The sequence below is a fragment of the Sphaeramia orbicularis genome, chromosome 20 (genome assembly GCF_902148855.1).
Source record: "Sphaeramia orbicularis chromosome 20, fSphaOr1.1, whole genome shotgun sequence".
NCBI classification, from domain to species: domain Eukaryota; kingdom Metazoa; phylum Chordata; class Actinopteri; order Kurtiformes; family Apogonidae; genus Sphaeramia; species Sphaeramia orbicularis.
In genome coordinates this window covers 19,116,311-19,141,590 of record NC_043976.1, presented here as the reverse complement: position 1 = coordinate 19,141,590, position 25,280 = coordinate 19,116,311, and the positions used below count along the sequence as shown (strand labels likewise).

General features: G+C 36.6%; 1 protein-coding gene across 1 annotated transcript in view; it reads left to right on the top strand.

The window, feature by feature from the left end:
* Positions 1 to 25,280, top strand: part of tmtopsb (teleost multiple tissue opsin b) — a 71,649-nt gene that overhangs the window by 6,881 nt on the left and 39,488 nt on the right. Inside the window, exon 2 of the mRNA XM_030123876.1 lies at positions 12,087 to 12,415. Within this exon, the coding sequence (XP_029979736.1) occupies positions 12,087 to 12,415 (329 nt within the window). The remainder of the gene's footprint in view (positions 1 to 12,086; positions 12,416 to 25,280) is intronic.

Here is a 25,280-nt window from a genome sequence, read left to right as displayed (position 1 = left end):
GGTCTGAGGCGCTCCCAGAATGCTCACCTGGCTCCGAGCACAGACGCTACAGACATTACACCAAACGACTGGAGAAAGAGGGAGCTGTTAAGAGAAGTTGCCCTTTTTTTTTTTTTTTTTTTCTTTTTGGTATCTCAATTAGAGATTCAGGCCATTTAACAAAAATGATCTGCAACTTTCATAATCAATAAACTCTTTCATGTGTGGTGTCCATTTGTGGACAGTTAATTCAACCCCATTCAATGTCACTGTATTCTAATAGAGTTCTCCAAAGCACATCGAGGCAGATCTATAATAACAGTGTAACAGTTATTACCTTGAATGGCAAAAATTAAGGATGCACTGATCCGATACCAGTATCAGGCATCGGCTCTGATACTCAGTGTGTGTACTTGAATTCATACTCATAAAAGTAATCCGATACAAATGCACCGATACCACTTACGGCCGTGTGACATTCACAGTTCAGTGCAGCAGGTACGCGGCAGTGGAATAATGTGTGGGGAGTGTGAAGAGTGTGGAGATTTTTCAAAATAAATGACGGTGATAAAAGTAACGCTGACTGTAAGTAACGTTAAAGACACAGACATACAGACGCAGCGTTCTGTCCGTCCTCTGCATACATTCCATCCGTTTTCCAGGTGCTTGTGGATGTGTACCCAGATGGAGAATACCAGCGGGAAACATCGAGGTAGAGGATCTGTTCAAGAACGACTGTGTGAGTTAGAGAAAAACTACTGACAGATTTAGAACAACTACCCAGGGCTGGGCCGGGGGTACGGAGCGGTGCAGACCACTGCCAGCAGAAGTGAAAATGAAACTTATCACTCATTTATCTTTTCCCTACCTGCTGAAGCTTCGCTTTTAAACCTTACTAGTGAAAACACTAGGGATGGGAATCCAGAACCAGTTCTTTTTGAGAACCGGATCCCAGAAGCTCGATTCCTTGGAATCATTTGCCTGCCTGCTTAACAGTTCTGCTCATCGATTCCACCTTTGTTGCGCATGCACGATGACGTCACGCGTACGGTCGGAACGTAGCCAACATGGCGTTGACACAGAAACAGTCCAAAAAGACGACACCAGGTCCACATGTAACACCTGCAAAGCTTCCATTTCTTTAAAAGGGTGGAATCCTTCCAATATGCTCAAACATTTGTCCACAGCATGTGACTCATTTGATACGTTACTTACTGGCGCTTGTGAATGTAGCAGCAGAGTGAACACCAGGCCGTCATCCAGGCCCAGTTCCGGTTCTGGTGCGGGCAACAAACGTTGTATCCCCTCAAATACAAGTTTCCAAAGGTAGGGGAAAGGAAATGAGGTGCACAACAACGGGAGACAGGCAGAGTCGAACCAGTTCCACGTAGTGGAAATGTGGCAATAGAGGAACTAGTAAAGCCTCTTTAGTTTCACTTTCACTCTACACCCCCCAACCCCCCCACCCCCCTCAGTGATTTTCTCTTGTTCGTTGCTCGTTTTTCAATGGATCCACGAACAGAGATAGGTCCTGATAATAACTTTCTTTCAACCACAGCAACAGATTGCAATTATTTCACCCAAGAGCGTATGAAAATGATATCTAATCAGTAGGTAAGTTGTCAGTTATACATTTTAACAGCAGAAGTATGTATAAAAGTTTAATTCCATCAAAGAATATTCACAACAATTCACTCATCCACTCAGTATCATTGCCATCACAGAAACCTGGTTTAACATTGAAAAAAGGTATTGACTTTTGTCTAGATGATTATGACTTAAGATACAGTATATGAACAGAAAAAAGAAAATGGGGGGTGGGGTTGTGCTATGTATTCATAAATCAGTAAACTGTATGGTCTTAACAGAGATGACAATAGAAATAGATGGAACGATGGAATGTATGACTGTAGAGATCCACAATGAAAAGAAGAAAAATATTATAAGCTGTGTATATCGATCACCTGGTTCAAGTATTGAACTATTCAGTGAATGGATGGAGAAACTATTTTCCCCTGTAAAAGAAACAATATTATTTACCTGTGGCGATTTTAATATTGACCTATTAAATCCAACTAAACTAAAAACTATAGATGACTTCTTGGACACAATGCACAGTATGTCCCTTTATCCATCAATAACTAAACCAAGCAGAATAACATCACACAGTGCTACAATTATAGACAATATAGACAATGTTTTTACCAGCGACTCACTCCATGTGTAGGGGCATGGTCTGCTTCGGCAAACTGACTAAGAACGATTGCGATTGGTGGATCGCTGCGCCCAGTGTGTGTCAGGTACCCAGGTGGAAATTAGATGAGAACATGCTGAGTTCATTTGCCTCCGACATTGAAGGATCTGCGATGTGACTATTGCGCACACGTACATTGCGATGAAGATGCTCAAATGATATATTGTGCAGCTCTAATAGGTAACACCAAGTTGGTCAACAGTAATGGTCATGAAAAATATTTAATTGAAAAACTATCCAATAAGATAAATAACCTCCCAAGACCCAGGAAATGTCAGCAAAGTACAATTTTTTTTTTTTTTTTTTTATTAAATAAGTGCCTATATTGGAAACATCATGATGCAACAGTTTTTTCAGATGCAGTTTTTAAAATTTTTATGGAATGTCTTTTGTGACGGACAATTTTATTTTCTTTCTTTTTTTTTTTTAAGTTGTGAAACTCTTGTCCACAGATATGGACAGAAAGCCCATAGCTGGGTCTTAGGAGGTTAATGTTAGTCTGTGCAGGAAACTGTTGAACATGTCCTTGCTCAAACACTGCCTTCAAGTGGTTCAGGTTTATTTTAAGAGTTTTCATAATTATGTGATTTAAGAAAGTGATGATTATCATGTTAAAACAAGTCAAATCGGGGACGGAGACAGTTCAGATTAAGTTTGACAGAGAATTTTGAATTTTAGTAGAAATTCCATATTGAGCATATTGTAATAGAGGTGTTCTGAGAAGACTTCAGCATCTACTATTTGCCTGTATTTTCAGACTGTACAAAATCTATCCCATGAGGCCCCAGTTTGGTCTAATCACAGGATTTTTTTCAAGCATGTAGTTGGGGTCAATATATGATTGACAGATGCCATTAAGAATCGCTGATCAGATTCTGTCAGTTGTGACCTGGACATGACTCTACTGCTCCACTTCATGTGTCAGCACAGAATCTCACATTTCCATAATCCCACAAAACAACAGGACATCTGTATTTATATTTAGTCTTTAGATTTGGACTGACAGCAAAGAACTATAGAAGATTTTGACATCTGTAGTTTTAATTTTAATTGCAGGTTAAACCCTGATCATGCCTTGCAAAGATGAATTTAGAGTCAAATAAGTTTTACACCTCAAGAACCAGCCATCTACATATGTGGACATCAGGCAACAGCTGACTTAAATTACACTAAAATACAATGATGTGTCATCTGTGGTATTTTTAAAGGATTATTTAGATCAGGGGTGTCAAACTCATTTTATTTCAGGGGCCACATTCAGCTAAATTTGATTTGAAGCGGGCTGAACCAGTAAAATAACATAACATATATAACAATATAACATAATAGCGTATAAATAATGTCAACGTCAAACTTTTCTGTATGTTTCAGAGTGAAAAAAGTACATTTACATTATGAAAAAAGTTTACATCTACATACTATCCTTTCAAACAATGTGAATAACATGAACAAACTGAAAAAAATAAGCATATTTTGATCAATATCCAGCCTCAATTTAACATTTACACATGTACATTATAATGTACAGATCACAGTGGATGTACAAGCACACAAAACATTTAATAACAGACAGAATCTTGTTAAAATTGTACTTACTTCTCTTAAGACATTTCAGGTTGTTCATATTTGTTCAGGTTATTTACATTTTTTGCAAAATTATACTTTGTTTTAGTGTAAATACATGAAAATATTTATATTATGAAAGAGAATAATTTGGAGTTATCATTATTTGTGTGTTATTATGATAGTATTTGACTGGTCCTGCCCACTTGAGATTGAAATGGTCTGAATGTGGAACCTGAACCAAAAGGATTGGTCATATCTTAGTGTAATTTTTGCATTTCACAAATTCATCCCACGGGCCGAACTGGACCCTTTGGCGGGCCGGATTTGGCCCCTGGGCCGCATGTTTGACACCTGTGATTTAGATGTTGAACAATGTTTAGGCACGTTTACACAGTGCTGTATTTAATTAATTAATTCCGACTTTACACATCCACACAGTACAAGTTACATAGAATAGAATAGAATAGAATAGAATAGAATAGAATAGAATAGAATAGAATAGAATAGAATAGATCTTTATTGTCATTGTCACAGGAATAATGAAAATCAGTTTAGCAGCTCAGTTCAGTTTAACAGCAAAACACTTAGTGCAAAAGGGACTGTATAGGAAAAAAAATATCACACAGAATATTAAGAAAAAGCAGGACTGTGCAAAGGCTTCAGAATAAAATATTAATACACACGTGCTACTAAAGTACTACTAGAACTTCTGAAATGAACAGAATATACAAAAAGAAATATACAAAAGCTAACTCTATATTACAGATGAGAGGTATGTACAATGAATAGGATATATACAGGTAGTAGTAAGGTGCATGTGTTGTGTGTTATATGTTGCCTTCCATCAGAGCATGTACTGTTATTCTCATTTTTAACAATTATTTATTTCTTATAATTTTTGTAATAATTCATCTTAGATGTAGCATAACTCATTAAGCCAATCCAAAAAAAGACATACTGTCATCAGTGGGCTTATAGCCGTTTTTAATCCTTTGTTGTATGGCGGATAGTTGGTAAGTAAGACTTCCATAAAACATATATTTAAAAAAAAAAAGTAAAATTCAGTTCAGTGCTGGCACAATTCTGCAAAAACTGAGAAATCCTCCATTATTCATGCATGAACCAGTTCACTGATGTAGTCATAAACAAAAAAGAGGGGACAACTAAGACTGATTACACATTTGTGAAAATTGCAACAACATTATTACACATTAAGTCAAGACCTTACAATTAAAAAGGAAATGAACATGTATGTAATGCATGAGACCTGACAGTTTAAACAGCACAAAAGAGAAAAGCAGCTTTGAAATCATTGTTACATAATAGAAACCTTTCAACCTTTTGGAATAGTCGTGTCTTCGTGTTCATCCATATTCATTCAAGTGTTCTTCAGACATCAACAAAGGCATTTTATTTACCACGAAGAGTAGGGGGCTTCAATGCAGTTTGTTAAATAATTATCTGTTTGACCCCAGAGGTTAGACTTAGAGTGTGTGCTTTATGTAACCAGAGTGCATCAGTAATGAACAGACAGCAGCACTCATACAACCTCCTCACCCATGCACAACCTCAGACACATGCACATGTAACGCTTTCAGTTTAGAACCTAGTGTGTACAAACAGACATTCCCATTGTCCTCACACTTTGCTCATATTGTTCATGACCACATGTCCTGTCCACACTAGAGACACTCTGGTCACCCGCCAATGAGAAGCATGTCGCTCTGCGCTAATTGTCTGTAATCAAATCCTCTGCATCTGGAAGAGGTAAAGTGGCCCAGAACCAGCACTTAAGTCCCTATATGCTGATTAGACCTGATTTCAGATTTGGTTGCTTCAGCAGGGATTAATTAGCGATTAATATGTAGAGAAAGTCTGCTCAGAGCTGTGCAGCTGTCTGCCTCCACTGCGAATCAGTGTTACCAGAGTCTGTGTTTGGGCTTCAGTAGGCATGTCTTCATGGTTTACTCCATAACTGATGATGTAATGGTAACCTCAGTCACAATTTTGCAATTTACTGCGCTGGCCTTTAATAAGGTCTGATTGAAAATGCTGTAAGTTGTGGCTATTACATAATAATGTAAATAAATAAATAGGTTATGTGTGGATCAGTGACTTGGAGATGATGCTTCATCTTTTAAAGCATGCAGTAGTTTTGTGCAAATGTACATGTTGCTTTTAATTTGTTTTTATGTCATTGAAAACACTTTCCACTACTGACAAAAAGACTGAATTTGCTTGAAAATGTGAAATATGTAACCACAAAACAAAGCATTGCACGCTCCTGAGACCTTGTAGAGTTGACTAGACAAACATAATTCTACCGATTCATAACACTGACAGCATTACATGTTTAATGAGAATACAAAGTTAATTATATATATGTACAGGGTTATTCAAAAAGAATGAACCGATTTCATTACGCAGTATCTTAATAAGAAAAAGCAACAGAAAACTCCAGGAGGGTCGCAAGTATTCTACTCACAACCAACTTTAATTTCCTGTCTTACAAGTATTCATTGTGTCCACCACCTGCAGCACAGGCAACATCAGTGCGATAAGAGAATTCCTCCCAGACGCATATCAGCATATCACAATCCACTGAGCTGATCGCTGTTGTTATTCGATGTTTAAGGTCATCGAGGCAGCCATTCAAAACTTATAAAACTCCTCTTTCAAATGTTTTTTTTTTTTTTTTCCACAAAGTTTTTACATTTACACCACACTGACATTTTAACCTTCTTTCTCCATATTTTCTCTCAAAATTGATCAGAATAAGTTATTTTAGACCTTGTTCTCTAGTAAATAATGGATCAAAATCACTTGTTACTTCATCATATTCAGATTCTACCCCTTCTTGATTTCAAATATAAAATAAAGCAAAAATCTTAAATACCGCTTTTATATAAATGACATTTGGTTGTGATGTATTGTGTATGTACCTGTGAAATGCAGTACAGTCAAATTTACACCACGTTTTAGCCAAAAATGACAAAAACTTATTTTTATCAGCTCCAGGACAGACAAACATTGAATTGTCAGTAGGTGGTAATTTTTCATTTATCTAAAGTCGACTTTAGAGATTGACCGATTAATCAGTGTTGATAAGACATTTTTGTGACAGTCCGCTCCGGCGTGACTGCTGACCCCTCCCTCAACAATCCAACTCACCTGCTGTGCACCGCACCACATGGAGCACACCTGCATTATCAGTCTATAAAGACTCCTCTGCGGTGCCAGATCATTTCATCCCATTTCACCTCATTCTTCCAAAAACTTATTATCATGCCACCTCGTACCTCCTCACCTCCATAGACTCACCCAGACTCACCACCACCTCAATCCTCTTCTCCCCACAGACTCTGTTTATTTCCGCCCTCAGGTTTAGTTTGATTCCCTTGTTCTCATTACTCTGTTAATAAAACCCATTTCTTCCTTCAGCACCATGCACGTGAGTCCAGTCATTCTCTAACCCATGACAATTTTATAAACTATCAGTATCAGTGCAAGTTGGTGCTGATAGAAGATGAACAAATGGAATTATTGACTTTAGATTTAAAAATTAAGAGCTCAAAAACAAAAAAAACAAAAAAAAAACCTCTTGGATATTTTTTACAGTCAGCATGATGTTCAGTTCTACATTTATTTATAACTTTGAGCTTGATGTTTGATGATTCATATTTATATATTTATTTACTGACTTGATTTAGATCTTCATTTCAACTTATATCCTGTTTCCAATAATTAGTAAGTGAAATCCTGACAGACAGACAGACAGACAGACAGACAGACAGACAGACAGACAGACAGACAGACAGACAGACAGACAGATAGATAGATAGATAGATAGATAGATAGATAGATAGATAGATAGATAGATAGATAGATAGATAGATAGATAGATAGATAGATAGATAGATAGTCAAATGTTGATGAATCAATTTAGATTTTTTTTCTGCCCCAAACCATCATTGCCTTTAATAATCTACCCTCAGTCGACCTCTGTTTGATTACTAATCTGTCCCTGTGCCAGAAAACTTCGATCAATCCACAAAAAACAGATGATTGACAGGTGTAATAACCAATCATCATCAAGACTCAGATGTGTCTGTACTGCACAGACTCTGCGTTCTAAACCAGATACGTTCTACTTCTATGTGATTCAGCTGCTTTGTCTATGTTCTGTTGTATACAGAGGACAGAACAGCACATTCTGTTCTGTTCTTGCACCCTGAACTTTGACCTTCCAGCCACAATTTACTGAAATGTAGCAGCTTTACTCACATGCAGTCAATTGTATAAAGGAAAAGCAACAGAAAAAACACATGCTGCATGATGCAACTGGATGTAGTACAGCATCTGGTATGTTTCACATAATTGGACTTATTGGAACAATAAATGTCCATTTTCTTCTAATATGCTTAAAGTATGATGGTACGACTATTGGAACGCGTGGGCTCATCACAGAAGCATCATGGCAGCTCCCCTACTAGGTTATAATAGTTTTGGATTTTTCACTATAGTTTAGTTTTATTTAGTTTTTACTTTTTTTTCTCTAATTCAGTTAGTTTTAATTCATTTTTAGAGCAGGTTTGCTAGTGTTTATTAGTTTTCTTTTTTTTTTGTAAATGCTTAGTTTTAGTTCAGTTTAGTTTTAGTTTTGTCGTATCTTTTATCTTCTTCGCTGTCATATTCAAATAAAGGACTCTGCTGCTTTCTCCCAACTTTAGTCTCTATGTTTCCAGGTAGAGTGGGGACGAGAAGACGACTCTAAACCACAAGTGACAAGAAGTGACGGACCGAAATAAAGCGAGCGAAATAAATCGATTTCGTATCAATCTGATACTGACAAAGATGAAAATGAAGGGAATTTTATCCATAATTTTATCCGTTTCAGTTAGTTTTGTAAGCACACAATACAGTTTTAGTTTGTTATCGTTTTTTCTTTTAATTGTAGTTTTTATTTATTTCAGTTAACGGAAATGTTTTTACAATTCTAGTTTTCGTCATTTCGTTAGTTTTTGTTAACGATAATAACCTTGCTCCCCTAATGATGACATTTTGGTTTCACATTTCCATCGTGCTGCAGCAGGTTGCATTATATTTTCTACCGTCCATGGCTATGACAGAGAGGAATGTGTGTATTTACATTTTCTGACAAATTCACTTCTTTTTTTTTTTTTTTCTGATTTCTGCCTACTGATGCTGCAAAGAAGTGAAACGTGTCAGCCACCCCTGGTGTAGAAATAACAGAAAAAAAAAAAAAAAAAAAGAAAGTACAAGAGAGTCAAATTTATCAGTTTCCTTTCAAATAACATGTATATTTATATATTTAAAAGAAACAATGACAAGTATTAATGCTTTCGATAATGCACAATACAATGTCTCCCAGCCTCAGCGGAACTTTAAAAGAAGCATTAATACACAGCATTTTCTTTCACTGTCATTACAAATATGTTCAGTTCCACTCCGTCAGCAGATTAATAATGGAGAGCACAACACATAAATCAGCAGCTGAACTGGTCTCTTTGTTTTGACAGTTTTTCTGCAACAATGACTACAAAAGGCAAATAAATAAGACCAAAATAATGGTTCCGTGCATGTAAACATAAAAATGACATTTCAAAAAACTAAAAACAACTAAACTCATCCAAAAGTTTGACAAATTTAACAGTAAAACCATTGTGTTTTGCCTCTAAGTCTTTATTTGTATCAAGATTCAAGACCTTGATTTGTCCCAGGTGTGTGTGTGTGTGTGTGTGTGTGTGTGTGGGGGGGGCATTGTTTCTGCCGCAGTAGTAATTAAAAAACAAGAAACAACAATGACAATAACAAAATGAGACACAAGACGACAGTCATAAAAATTGGTGCTGCAATAAAAGCCCATACTTCAATAAAATGAAAAGTACTGATAATGCTACCTGTGCTGTTTAGAGGTGGAACTTACAGTCGCGGAAAAAATTATTAGACCATCAAAAGTTATCAAGAACAATGGTTATGCAATCAAGTACTAACTCCTGTGTGTGTCATGTGACTAAAACAGACAGAAACGAAAACATGGAATGCCTAAAAGCACTGTTTTTGTCAGTACAATGCCATAGCTATTGATGTAAGAACTGAAGTAATTTTGGTTATTATCTAGAAAACATGGAAAATGGATAGATATCAGCTCTGAAATTAAACTCTTATGAGCTATTTTTGTTGTTATCATTATATTTGTTCAAACAAATGTATCTTTAGTTGTACCAGGCATTAAAATGAACAAGAAATTGAAGAAAACAAGAGGTGGTCTAAAATTTTTTTCCGTGACTGTACGTTCAGACAGAGATTTTGCCTTCTTTGACACCTGGTTATTGTATAATTCTGAAAGAGATTTTTAGTGAGTAATAATGATTTTACTGCTGACTAATTCTGGTTAATGAGTTGTTTTTGTTTCAGATTGATAGATACAAATCAGCAAATGAAAGAAAATGTGATAATTGACTCAATAAAAGATGTATAAGACAGTCATCAGGAATGTGTCCACCTGGAATTTACCTAGTTTCCTCAAATGCAGCTGACCCCCTCCTGACTAACATGTCAGTGTTGTTGTTGTTGAATGACAGATTGTCGTCAATTATGGTGCCCAAATACTTATAATTATTGAGCCCGTTAACATGCACACCAATACTCAGATTATTATCCAATTTCTGGAGTCATCAGAATACTCAAGTGATCATGTAAACAGGATAATCTGATCTGCTTTATCAGATAACTGCAGTAATCTGATTATGAGAAATCAGATTAACTCACCTGGATTTCTCCTCAATACTCTGACGGTTTACTGCACGAATACAGGTTAATCTGATTTATTTCATTCTTTTATGTTTGTGCATGAGTAAACACAATTAAAATAATCGTAGAAAATGGAAGTTATATAGTCAAACATGAGTGGAGGTTGAACATGAAGTTTGAGTCTACCATCACAATGTACGTACGTACTCCAAAAGAAATCCAATAATGGACTTTAGCGTCTAAACCAGGATTTTTGATTGTCACATTTCTGAAGTGCATGTAAACAATTACAATTATCTGATTACTCCCACTTATCATATTTGGTCATGCAAACAGCCTCACTGATTTTGGTATTTGCAGGTTCAGGGTGATGGTGTCTAAAATCAATGCACATGTCATTGGTTTTAGTGACATTTAACTGTAAAAAGACTTCAGTGCATCAGTTTGAAAAATAGTTCTGAACAGTACGAAGTTTCTGTATCTCTTGACAAGCTCACAATAAAAGTCATATGCAAATTTGACAATATGATGGTTCGGAAAATAACAATATGATAGTTTGGAAAATGACTTTTACAGTTGTTTGTGACGTTATGTAAAGGAGTGGTGAGAGTACGCAGCCTTGTGGAGCTCCAGATGATGTTGTTAATGATGTGGTTATTATTAGGGATGCACCAATACTGATACGAGTATCGGGCATTGGCTCGGATACTCAGTGTGTGTACTTGTATTCGTACTCGCAAAAGATATCCGATTCAAATGCACTGATACCACTTACGGCCGTGTGACATTCACAGTTCAGTGCAGCAGGTACGCGGTGGTGGAATAATGTGTGTGGAGTGTGAAGAGTGTGGAGATTTAACCAAATAAATGACGGTGATAAAAGTAACGCTGACTGACAGTAACGTTAAAGACACAGACCGATACGGATGCAGCGTTCTGTCCGTCCTCTGTGTACATTCCATCCGTTTTCCAGGTGCTGGCGGATGAGTACCCAGACGGAGAATACCACCGGGAGTACGGAGCGGTGCGGACCGCCGCCAGTGGAAGTGAAAACGAAGCTTATCACTCATTTCTCTTTTCTCTTCCTGCTGAAGCTAAGCTTTTAAACCTTACCAGTGAAAACACTGCAATATTAGTATCACATTAGTGTTGCCTCTGTCGTCTCCATGTTTGTTATTTCTGACTTTCTTCTTCTCAAAAAACTTCACTCTTCTTCATAGTATTTGTCCAGTATAGTTCATTCAGAGCGGTGCCCCCTGGTGGATTAATTGTGAAACGCTCATTCCAACACATTAAATGTCAGTAGCAGCACTTTTTCCAGTCAGACTAATGACAACGACAATAAAACACATTTACAAAAGGAACTAAGAACTGGAATGGGATTATTAAGTACTCGTATCGGTACTCAGTATCGGCAAGTACTCAAATGTAAGTAGTCGTACTTGTACTCGGTCAGGAAAAAAGGGGAATCAGTGCATCCCTAGTTATTATTATGTGCTCATTCTCTACGCAGGCATCGTGTCCCTGATTTCCCTCGCTGTTTTGTCCTACGAGCGCTACTGCACCATGATGGCGCCCACCATTGCCGATGGCAGAGACTACCGTCCAGCGCTTGCGGGCATTTGCTTCTCCTGGATCTACTCTGTGGCCTGGACTGTTCCTCCGCTGCTGGGTTGGAGCAGATACGGGCCTGAAGGTCCTGGTACCACCTGCTCCGTGGACTGGAAAACCAAGACGGCAAATAATATCTCCTACATCGTCTGCCTGTTCACATTCTGCCTGGTCCTGCCGTTTAGTGTCATCCTCTACTCCTACGGCAAGCTGCTGCACGCCATCAGACAGGTGCGATTTGTTAAATGTATATGTTACACCACACATAATGAAAGTTTGCCTCAGGGTGTGAATGAATACATAGTAGGTGTTTTGGACCAACAAAGTCCAGATGTCTGGGTAGCTGGCAGTAAAAGTACTTCATGTTGTGAAAGAAAAGTGTAAAATAAAAACTTGTTCATAAATACCTTAAACTTTCTGCAACTTTACATGCTCTCCTATAGAATCCACTTTCAAAAGAGTGGGCGGCGACCCACAAGTGGGTAGCAAGAAAGTCACCAAATTGATTTCATGCATTTCAGTTCTTTCAAAAAACATTCATCAGTTGCCATTTATCAAATACAGTATTTCATTGAAATTCCTAGTTTATTTATTCAGTAAAATAGTATAAAGTGGTGGTGATCAGGAATGCTTACATTTTTCGTAAGTTATGTTTAAAAAAAAAAGCTTTTTTTAAATTGTGTCACAATGCTTTAACTTTTTTTTTTTTGGGTCCCTCAAAATAAGAGGTTGGGAAGCACTGCTGTATAGTGTCAAAAACCTCCAGACTAATTGCTGCAAAGTTTACAAAAGAAGAAAAATATGATTTACATTTCAAAGACTTGCGCTTGAAAGATGAGAAATGATGCCTTGCCTCGGCTGACCATCAACCACAACCACCTCCACTTAGGTTAGACGTTTCAACAGCCTGATCTATTAGAGCTGCCAACTCTTATTTCTTCTCATCTTCACTTTTCAAGTGTCTGAAGCCAAGTCTTATTAGCTGAATATAATGTACAGTGTGTGTCCGTGTTGAAGAGTGTGTTGTACTTTATCCTTATGTCTTCTGTACAGTGCACAATTAATTTACTGAAAAATACAAAGAAAAAGGCTAACACACATTTTCAAGTCAAGTCACATTTCACTTCAGAGCAGTAAACATTTTATGCTGAAGCTTTTTTGCTATTGCACAGTCATCTTTTCTGTACTTTTTCTGTATTGAACTTTTATTTTTTTATTTATTATTATTTATTTATTTATTTATAATGTTTTTATTTATTCATTTATTTATTTATTTATTTATTATTATTTATATTATTTATTTTTATTTTTTATTATTTTACTTTTGTTTTTATTAATGTGTCATGATAAAGTGATAAGATGATATTATATGAGTTTATCAGGCTACATGTTTTCATGTTTTCACATAGTTCAGAGACAATTAGTGACAAAACTAGCTATAAAAAGGTTTTTTTATAGATGGTCATCTTTTTTTTTTAGACATGTATTTATTGAGATTTCTTCTTTTTTTTTTTTTACACTTATTTATTGTTTTGTTACACAAAACATAACAAACAATCGGCGATAGACAACAGACAATAGACATAATCCAATAGTAAAGATTATTCAGGTTACAGTTATGAAACATCAATCAAGTTACACAATCAAATTTTTAGAGCAGCAGTTCACACATCACTTCACAGGACTATGAGACAAACCACACATTACTTGTCTTTAAAGAAACCAATCCATTTGCCCCATCGTATCATGCAAAGTTCAGCTTGCAGCCTCAGCATAAATGTTAATCTCTCTATTTTGGGAATTTTATCAACAATTTTCAACCAGTCCCCCAGCAACTGAAGCCATTTTCGAGTGATTGTTTTGCTGCAGCGCTAAAGATTTTTAGAAGGTATTTATCATTCATTGTCTGAGATTTCTTCTTTTAAATCAATACAAGTTACAAATAAACAGCAAGGCACAGAAAGAGTACATAGGTAAATAAAAATACAAAGTGCACACACAAGAAAGAAACAACAAATAATCATATTACAGAAAAGAAAAAAAAAATCAGATTAAATAAAATACAATATCTATCAATTTCTGTCATCCATCCAGCCATCAACAGGTATATTATTATTTCCAAGAAAGTTGTAGAAAATGGTCCATATTTTCCAAAACTTGTCAAGTCTGTTCTTTGTTGTGTAACTTAACTTTTTCAGATAGAAGATAAAAAGTCATTCCGTTCACCCATTGAGAAGCAGTACTGGGGGTGTCAGATTTCCATGATCTAGTTACCATTTAGCTTCCAAAAAACAAATATTTAGCAAGGATTTTATATTTTTGGAAATTATATGATATATAGTCACCTTCTGAAGGAAATGTTACTTAGTATTGCTAATATTGTTCAAGTGATACTAAACAAAACAGCCTGCTTGAGGGTCAAAACACAGTAATGTCCCGTCAGAGAGCGAACTTTAATTGATTGCCATTCCAACATTTATTTCAATTTAAAGTAGCTCCTTGTTTTGGATAATCCCTTATGGTCCAACTAAAGCAAAAATGAATTCAAAAGTAAAAATGTGGGTCATTTAGCAATACTAATCTGTCAAATTATCTCTAAAATGTCCTGTCAGAGAGATTTTGAATACCGTGTATTGACCCTTTACTGTTTAGTGTTTAGTATGATATATAAAAATCTGCATTCGATCATTGAAAATGGCTCAACACACCACTTTCTGCTTTAAAATCCGCTCTAGCCCTCCCACCATGATGCTGAAAAAGAGTCAAACACTGTAGATCACTCAATGTTAGACAATTTGTATAAAAAACCAACAGTAATGCCTCTAATCAGAGGTGTGTGGCCCCCTTGTCCTTCATTTAGAGTCTGCCAAACCTTAATCATTTTGTGACAGGGAACTGAATCTGTTTTATCGCTTTTATCCGGAACAATCAGACTCCTGCCGGGGATGTAATTTTTCCTCGCGAAAGTGCTGCCTCAATCGATTACTTTGTCGGTTTGATTCTAAAATAGCAGGTTAAAACACAACAACAAACATTGGCAACAGAATTATTCTTTTTGTTTGGGAAGTCAAGAGTGCTTCAGGGCGTCAGTTCCATATGACAACCAGAGGAAGCGGCTTAAACCAAAAGTGATTTTTTTTTTTTTTTTTTATAAAGCGGTACAAAAACCCAAACTAGCCTTTCAAACTCTAATATGGTTCTGCATAAGTGTCGTGTGATTCTTTGTCCTGTGGCTGTACCTGAACTATTTCTGTCACTTCCATCCACACCTCCACTCACCCTCTTTTAGCACTCAGGATTCAGGATCATGCAGTGGGTGGACTCGGGTGAAGTTAAACTTGAAGATTGAAGTTCCACTAATACAAAGTTGAGAACCAGGTAGCAGCAGGTCAGAAGAAAGATCTGTTTTTATAGTGGGAGTTTTGAGTGTGAACATTTCACAGACTTCATTTAGACATAGCGGCCACAGAGGCTCTGTCTGCAGGTTGGACTTAATGACAGCATTACAGGCGACCGTCTTCATTACTGCCTGCTGAGACACTTCATTAAACCTTGACATAAGCACCCCACTGTCAGATAATCATACCAGACAAAGCGTCTTTATTTAGCCAGTGTGTGAGTGTGTGTGTGTGTGTGTATATGTGTGTGTGTGTGTACGTTGACCAGGGCTTTAACTGCTATCACTGTTACCAAGGACAGACCTCAGTCTTATTCTAAAAATGAGAACTTCTAAATGGCTTCCTTTATATAGCTGCTGCAAAGTACCACATAGTGTTTTATTTTGCATCAATATATAGCAAGCAACGGAGGATGTAATATATAAGGAAATGTTCAAGTAAATAAAATGATAGTATGATAGCATCTTGAAAATTTGGCCTTGTGATCCTTCCTATTTCTAAAGTCTTCATTACTACACCCATGATTTAGCACACTTTTTTCTTTCTACCTTCTTATTTTTTTATTTTTATTTTATTTATTTATGTATTTATTTATTTATTTATTTACTTACTTACTTACTTACTTACTTATTTATCTATCTAATTCATTAATTTTTCTTTATTTTTTATTTTTATCAGTACAATACAATCTCCTCAGGTTGAGGAGCAGGAAAACAAACAAAAGAACAGAAAAACAAACAAATGAAAAGAACAGCCTGTGTTGGTGTCAGAATATGTTTAAGTACATTTGTCTCTGAATGTCGGCCATTTTCCCCAGTTTTTCATAAAGACATTTTCTTTCAACTTCAGTTTATATGTAAGATGCTCCATGGCAAGTACACTACAAACAAAAAGTTAAGGATATTTCTTTTTTTTTTTTTGTCACTTTTTTTGTTGTTTTTGCCATTTGTAAATAAAACTATGTCTGGTCATTAAAAAAATGTGTTTCAATTCAATTCACACTCAAAAAAGTGAAAAGCACTGTGCAAGAATCCATACTGAAAAAAATAGCCCAAAAATTAAAAATATCCTTAACTTTTTGTTTGTAGTGTATCTCATCTATGATTAAAAGCCACTGTTTATAAGACAGAGCATCAGTCTTAAGCCTTTTCTTTGTGATGGCCTTCTTCGTGGCCACCAGGAGGATCTTGACTTGATAGCTACCTTCTTTTTTAGTCACGTTCAACATTAGCTCAGCGTTTATTCTCATGTGAAATGTTATGCAGCTCTATAGCTCTATGCATACAAAGCTTACACTCACATCCCAGCCGTGTGACACTTCCTCCCCTAACTCAGTGTGGAATGGTTTGATGTGTTTGTTTGCAGCCACAACTTGCACTCGTGTTCATCTCTGTGAACACTGGCTGTTGATTTGCACTGTTTGCACAAGAATTTAATTTACCACACCATTTGCTGGCTCATGTGCCATGCCTCTGTGGGTTTCTACAGTGGCTGCAAGCACACCAAACTTAACTTGTTATTATATTCTGAAACAGGGCCTCCATCAAAAAAAATCCTGTTTAAAGAAATATATATATATTTATATTAAAAAAACAAGTGAAACCTTGAGAGTTATGTATATTGATGTTATGTGCCTACCTTCCTCACTGGAATGCTAAAAACTGCATCAAAAATCATTTTGCTACAAAGACTGTACCTTTGTGAATGCTCATAACATTTTTTTAAACAAAAATGCACCCTGTCAATTAGAGCCCGACCGATTAATCAGCCAGCCGATTAATTGGGCCGATTATAGTGTATCACTGATTAATCAACATTGGCCAATATGTAACCGATTTATTAACTTTTTTGCTGCGGAGATTCTGTCGCTCGCTGCTCCTGTGTGTGTGTGTGTGTGTGTGTGTGTGTGTGTGTGCTGCCCAGGGAGTTAGAGGAACAGTAAAGCGTGTCAGTTTCACTTTCACTTCCGCTCGGACAATCACGCTATCACCCCCCCACACACACACAAACACACACACAATCACGGAATCACGGACCACCCCCCCCCGGACACACACACACACATACTCCAGCAAGGATGGACTACTAACCCCTCCGCTCCGAACTAGTCCAATATAAGACTATTATACAGCGTTTGAAAGTTGTGTAAATTATCTTTGTGAGAAAAACAAAGATTTATGCAACTGTTAATCCACCTGTTTGCAATAATCTGATATAAGATTATTATATCCTGTGTAGATCAATGTTCTTATTTCATATGTCAGGCAATATATCGATTATCAGCCAATATCGGATATCAGCTGATATATTGGATATCGGCCTTTTTTTTGTCCCCAAATATCGGCATCGGCCCCAAAAATCCCATATCGGTCGGGCTCTACTTTCAATTTGCATGTTCAGTATCATTCTGTTTGAAAATATGAAAAATAAGACTCTGGAGCGCTCCTTGAACTTTTGGCTTTTGAAAAAAAAAAAACCTTATGTGACCTAAGAATGATTATAAAAACCAAAAGAAGCAGTTAAATATCCACTGTCTTGTACTGTTTAGAACATATTTTGTCGCTGAGCTTTAGTTATTGTGTCTTTCTCATAGTTTCTCATCAGTGATGATAGGAGATTCCACTAATTAATTTTGGCAGTTTTCCCTCAGGGAGGCTCAGATGCTGCTCTTCATCATCCATCACACACTGACTTTCACCACTAGACAGATAAGATGGAGGCATTTCCTCATTTGGTGCCGTTTTTCGGGTGATAAGTAAACATTTGCTGAAGACATTACTTATGATAGAGTGAAGAAGAATGGAGGATTTTAGACATGTGGAGAAATTGATGCCTCGGGTGATGTCAGGTAGTCGATGATGCCTTCTGATTTAATTAAAGTAAAAAAAAAACAATGAAAACAAAGGTGTGGTGAGAAGTCCTGCTTCCTGTCAGTGGCACATTATAACGGATGGCAGGTACGTTGATTGATCTTCACAGGGGTGGAGGTGATAGAGAAAGAGACGAGGGAAAAAGAGAGATGTGATGGTGGAGAAGGGAAAGGTGATGGATGAGTGATGACTCATTTTTCTCATGTGGCAGCCAGACACATTTAACCCCGTGTCCATTTATGGGTCTTTCGGCTTGTGTGTTCAATGGACAGAATTTTGTTTTTTACTACCTGACCCTAAAGGTAAAACTCTGTTTCTCTACATATACTTTTTTGTGTAGCTGAACATGATTGAAAATTCCTTTAAACCTGCTCCCATTAGAGTTCTTCAGCTCAAGGTCAAGTATTTTTTTTTTTTTTTAGAGCACATTTAAAAACAGACACTACTGCCCCAAAGTGCTGTACACAATCATGAAACAGAATGTAAGTAAAAGACAGTAAATGCAATAAAACAATACTGACACATGGTTCATACATTAAAATATTAAAACATTAAAAATAAACACTAAAGACAATAATTTAAAACTCTAAGATAACAGTAAATCGTCCAGCTCAGCTCATATTAAAAGCCAGTGCAAAAAAGTGAGTTTTAAGCAAAGATTTGAAACTCAACAGAAGGAGCAGCTCTAATGATCAGTGAGAAAGTGCAAGGTTTTTATTGTTAACAAAAAGTAGAATTGAAAAAAAACATTTTCATTAACTGAAATAAATAAAAACTATAATTAAAAGAAAAAAAACAATAACTAACTGAAACTGTATTGTGTGCTTACAAAATTAACTAAAACATATGAAAATTACGGATAAAATTCCCTTCATTTTCATCTTTGTCAATGTAGGATTGATATGAAATCGATTTATTTCGCTTGAGCAGTTTTAGCTGGTTGCACTTCACGGTCCGTCACTTCTCGTCACTTGTGGTTTAGAGTCGGCTTCTCATCCCCACTCTACCTTGAATTATGGAGAATAAAGTTGGGAGGAAGCAGCAGAGTCCTGTCTGGGATTTATACGAATACGACGGTGAGGAAGATAAAAGATATGAAAAAACTAAACTAAAACTAAGCATTTAGAAAAACAAAAACTAATACAAACTAGCAAACCTGCTCTAAAACTAATTAAAACTAACTGAATTAGAGAAAAAAAGTCAAAACTAAATAAAACTGAACTATAGTGAAAAATCCCAAACTATTAGAACCAAAGTTTAGGGCCAGCAAAAGCAAAAGCCCTGTCCCTTCTGGTCTTGAGTCTAGACCTGGGACAGACCTAAGTGTCCTGACTGGAGCGTACAAAATTAGTATTTCCGATAAATAGGAAGGTGCAAGTCCATGCAGAGATTTGAAAACAAAGAGTCAAATGTTTAACTTGATTCTAAAGTCAACAGGTAACCAGTGGAGACAGAACAGTACAGGTGTGATGTGTACCTGGTGCTGAGTCCCTGTGAGCAGGTGTGCAGCAGTATTTGGACTAGTTGTAGTTACGGATTGCAGACTGGTCGAGGCTGTAATTACAGTAGTCCGAACGAGATGTAATCAGAGCATGCACAACTTTTTGGATCTGACTGGGTGTCAAGTAGGGCTTAGTTTAGCTTAAAGTCTGAGCTGGAAAAAGCTTGTTTTAACCACAGAGCTAATTTGCTTGTCAAGTTTAAAAGCACTATCCATAAAAACACCAAGTGATTTTCACCAGTGGCGGATGTAGAAAATTTGACATGGGGTGGCAAAAAGTCTTGGTGGGTGGCATGCAGTGGCGGCTGCTCGTCTTTCAGACAGGGGAAGTTCATTGTCGGCTTACATAAAAAAAAAAAATTAAAAAAAAAATGTCAAGTTATTTAAACATACATTTGTACCTCCGTTCCTTTTTAAGAAAATGGTCAGTGACCTTATCGTACCAAGTAGGCGTCTTTTCATTGAGAGGACACTGGTCCAGCAGAGCTAGGCTGCTTAGATTGCCTTGGCCCATTGTGTTGCGAGTGTAGGACTTCAGCCTTTTTAAACAAGAGATGCTCCTTTAACTCCGACCTAGGTGACAGTTTGATTGATTTAACTATCTACAAAACGATATTAAACTCGAACGAGAAATGATTAAATTATGCAACTGAAACAAGAAAACGCTGAAATTATGTTAAATTGAAACAAGGAAGTACAATGAGTGTGTTTTATTTACAGTGCAAGAAATTAACAAGTAATTTCGTAGTGGTTTCTCTCTCAATTTCACAGCAGAATGCACGATGGTATTAAACTGAACTGTGTCAGTGAAGGAGTAGATCTGAAAACAGCTGTCAATCAAACGGGATTCAGCCTTTCGACTGATCCTCCAATCAGCACGTGGGATTCTGGCATCCAGCCCGGCCGAGCTCCGCCCACAGCTCCATTCACCCCCAGAGACGCCCGGCATCTGGGGGCGGGACAACATCGTGGCATTTATCCAATTACCGTCCAGTTTTGAGGCAATGAAAAAAACTGTTCCACTCAGTCCCATTGAAGCCCAGAGACGCCCAGCATCTACAGACAAATGCACTGAGCAGAGATCAAATGAAAAGACAGCGCAGCGGGAATGAATGAGAAGTGAACAACATCGCGTCTGTTGATTTGTGATAAAGCTGATTCTGAATGAACTCATCTGTGAAATGAATGTGTTCTAACACATTTGTAGTCAATAAAATGTCAACACAACCGAACATATTTAACCATTTAATTTTCATAATTTTAGGGGAAGCCAGGCTTCCCTTGCAGTCTATGAGAAATCGCCACTGGTGGCATGGGAACATCGACAGAGTGGTATGTGGAATCCCATATGTATAAATGGAGTAGAGCTGCACAATATATCGTTTGAGCATCGTCATTGTGATGTACATATGCACAATAGTCACATCACAGGTCCTGCAATGTAGGAGGCAAATGAACTCAACATGTTCTCATCTAAGTTCAGTGGTATGAGACACACTGCGCATAGCAATCCACCAATCACAATCATTCTTAATCAGTTTGGAGTGAGTCACTGGTAACAACATTGAAAAATGAGCAACAAACAAGAAAATCACCGTAAACAAAGACTTGGTGCAAAAAAGAAAAGCAACGTCAGCTATCTGGAATTATTTCAGCTACAAGAAGGATGATACTGAAACACGTGTTCTGTGTTGACAGTGCCTTGCACCTGTCGCCACAACAAGAGGTAATACAACTAATTTGTTTGACCATTTACGTCGGCACCACACAGATATTATATCCTCCTCAGTAGTTTTTCATATCGCAATATATATCGCAGGGTTAAAAAAAAATCGCAATGTCAGTTTTTTCCAATATCTTGCAGCCCTAAAATGGAGTCAATAACAATTTTAAAGTATTATTAAATTGTTATGCAATAGAGTAGAGATTTGCTTCATCTAACCTTATAACAAAAGGCTTCAAGTGAAAACATGTTATTTTATTAAGTAACATGTTTTGTCACTGCACTGGAATCTGTATGGAAACTAAAACCATACCATGTGGTCCAGCTGAAGTAAGGCTGGATCCTCTGACTCCCTTCCATCACTCTCTCCATTTGCCCCCTCAGTAAGAAGAGAATTGGTTAAAAGCACTTTTAAAACTAGAAAAGCACTCGGAGAGCACAGACCTCCACCAAGGCAGATCAGCCCCCCCCCATCACCACTTAAATGTAATCAATTGTTCCTTGTGCCGGTATCAACATTTCCTGAAAATTTCATGAAAATCCGTCCATAGCTTTTTGAGTTATCTTGCTAACAGACAAGCAGACAGACAGACCTTGAAAACATAACCTCCGCCATTACACTTGGCGGAGATAATGAGAACAGGCAAACGTGAGTCACCAAAGACCAATATCTGTTTTTTGTCGGAAAGTTTAAAAAGTTCAATGACATCCAGTCTTTAACTTCATTCAGGCAATATGTAGTTCTTCAACTGCATCTGACTATACTGCCAGTCAAAAATTTGGACTCACCAAGTTTTTTCTGTATTTTTATGACTGTTTACGTTGTAGATTCTCACTGAAGGCACCAAAATTATGAATGAACACATATGGAATTATGTAGTTAAAAAAAAAAGTGACATAAGTCAAAGCATGTTTTATATTTTAGACTCTTCAAAATAGCCACATTTTGCTTTCATTACTGCTTTGCACATTTTTGACATTCTCTCGATGCGCTTCATGAGGTCGTCACCTGAAATGTTTTCCAACAGTCTTGAAGGAGTTCCCAGTTTTTGGCCATCTGTGGTCCATCTCATGTCATTTAAATGAGAAGGTGAGTCCAAACTTTTGACTGGTAGTGTACATTTAGAGGTAGATAAATTTGGACATCATCAGCAAAGCAATGAAATGGAATGTTTTTTTGTTTTTTTAAATAGAGCCTAATGGCAACAAATACAAAGAAAACAAAATAGGACCTAAAATTGAGTCTTGGGGCACACCGCTGCCCAGAGGGGCTTTACTGGAATTACCAGGTCCAAGGTTGACAGAAAAAGTCAGGCCAGTCCAATAGGACGTGAACCATTTGAGTACTGTACCTTTAATGCCTACACATGTTTCCAGCCGTGACAGGAGAACCTTATGGTCCACAGTATCAAATGCTTCGGTCAAATCTTAAAGAATAAGTACAGCAGAGCGACCAGTGTCTGAAATTAAAAGATCATTAAACATTGTTAAAACAGCAGTTTCTGTGCTGTGACACGATTTAAAACCAGACTGGAATTTTTCAAAAATGCCATTAGAGTTACGGTGCAGTTGAAGTTGGGCATCGACCGCTTTTTCTAAAACTTTAGATAAAACAGGAGGCTTCGAGACTGGCCTGTAGTTCAGAGTTCAATAACTGGTCCTTTAACATTTTAGATCTTCGCACTCATCCTAACATGAAGGAGAATTCAATGCTCATCCACTGTCAGTTCGTAAATAATGAAGCTTCTAAAACAAGAAAACAGAAAAAGAATTGGAAATAGGCCCCTGCACACTCAAGTCTGTGCAAAGTTCTTTTGAAACATACACTTTCAGGTCTCTGGGCTCCTTCAAGGCAAATGCATTTGGCAAATAAATGCCACAGTATAACAGGTTAAAATATACTTCACTTATCTTTAGAAAAAAATCATAAGCACCAGATAAGTTTTCCTCTCTCCCACATGGTCACATATTTTCCTTGAATTTTATTCATCATTAATACTGATTTTTATTTAGTGTTCTGCCAAGACACTTAACTACTAAATATCCACAACCTCTGCCAGTATAAATATTTTGCAAAGATTTTTCTCGGTTTGAGAATGCATGATTTATTGACTAAAAAACAGTATTTTATTTCAGTAAAGCAGGGTTTTATTTAAAACATCTGTCAATGATTTTTACAAACTTGCCCAGTGTTACTTAGTCTATTGAACATGAACCTGTGAACACCTGAAAAACCAACAGTGCCAGATACAGTATATAAACTATATAAACTATGTAGACTATAGAGGTTTCCTTAGAGCTAACACTTGCAATGATAACACAATTGTGTGAAATTTTTTTAGATACATTTTATTAGTGAGCTTTAGTATTTTTTGCAATAGAGCGCTGTCAGCCTGGACACATTTGGATGTACAGTGTGTACCAGTGTTAAGACGAGATAAGTATAGGCCTGTATGTCACATATCCATGGCTAAAGATGGGAGCTTTTGTGTGGGTTTCCATACATTTGGATTCTATGGTTTTCAAGTGACAGGTGAAGAAAATCTCAATGAAATTACTCTGTTGCCCATAAGAAGTTGGAATAAAATATTTTTATCCAGTAAAATGTGTCTGAAAACAAAATCATTCCAACATTATGGGCAACAGTGTATCCTTGTTTTCAGAGATAATGTATTTACGTTTGCAATAGGACATACAAAGTTGAAATTTATGAAAGACACAGTATATGTAGCATCTCATTGAAATTGCCACCTATATATATATATATATATATATATATATATATATATATATATATATATATATATATATATAGATATATAGATATATATGTGTATATATATATATATATATATATATATATATATATATATATATATATATATATATATATATATTATGTACAGTATAAGTCCTATTGTAAATTGGGCCACAGTGGTTTGGCATTTAAAAAAAGGTTTGGAGAACCATTGTCATGTAATATTAATAATATACTTGAAAAACTTGAATCTACAACAGCGTATTAGGGCCACATAAGAAAATAAAAATGCTTGTCACTATGAGAATAAAGTCATAATATTATGAGAATACGAACAGATGGGGAAAATATCATAAATTATGGGAATAAAGTCGTACCCACACATTGCATAATGGAAAACTTGGGACATTTTGTGAGGTTCTACTTTCATTTGGGGTTCGTCCAGTCCAACAGAAGTGAAAGTCGCCGCTTGTAACTGGAAACCCGGTTGAATTTATTTTCAAAATATTCAGACGTTAATCTCATAAAAGTATGACATTAAATTTATTAAATAATGAGTTTTTTTAAAAACTGCGACTTTATTCTCATTATATTATGACTTTGTTCTCAGAATATTACGACTTTATTCTCGTAGTGACAAGCGCTTTTATTTTATGCGGCCCTAATACGCCATCATATGAATCAATACTTTTAGGGTAACATATATTTCTAAATTAAGTTGTCCTTGCTGTACTTGATGACAGACATAAGCGTCTGCGACTGCTGTATCCAGTAGTACCTGATCTGTCGTGTGCATCATCTAAAAGTCCATCAAACACATGGGTTTGTGTTTTTGTTGTGGTGTGT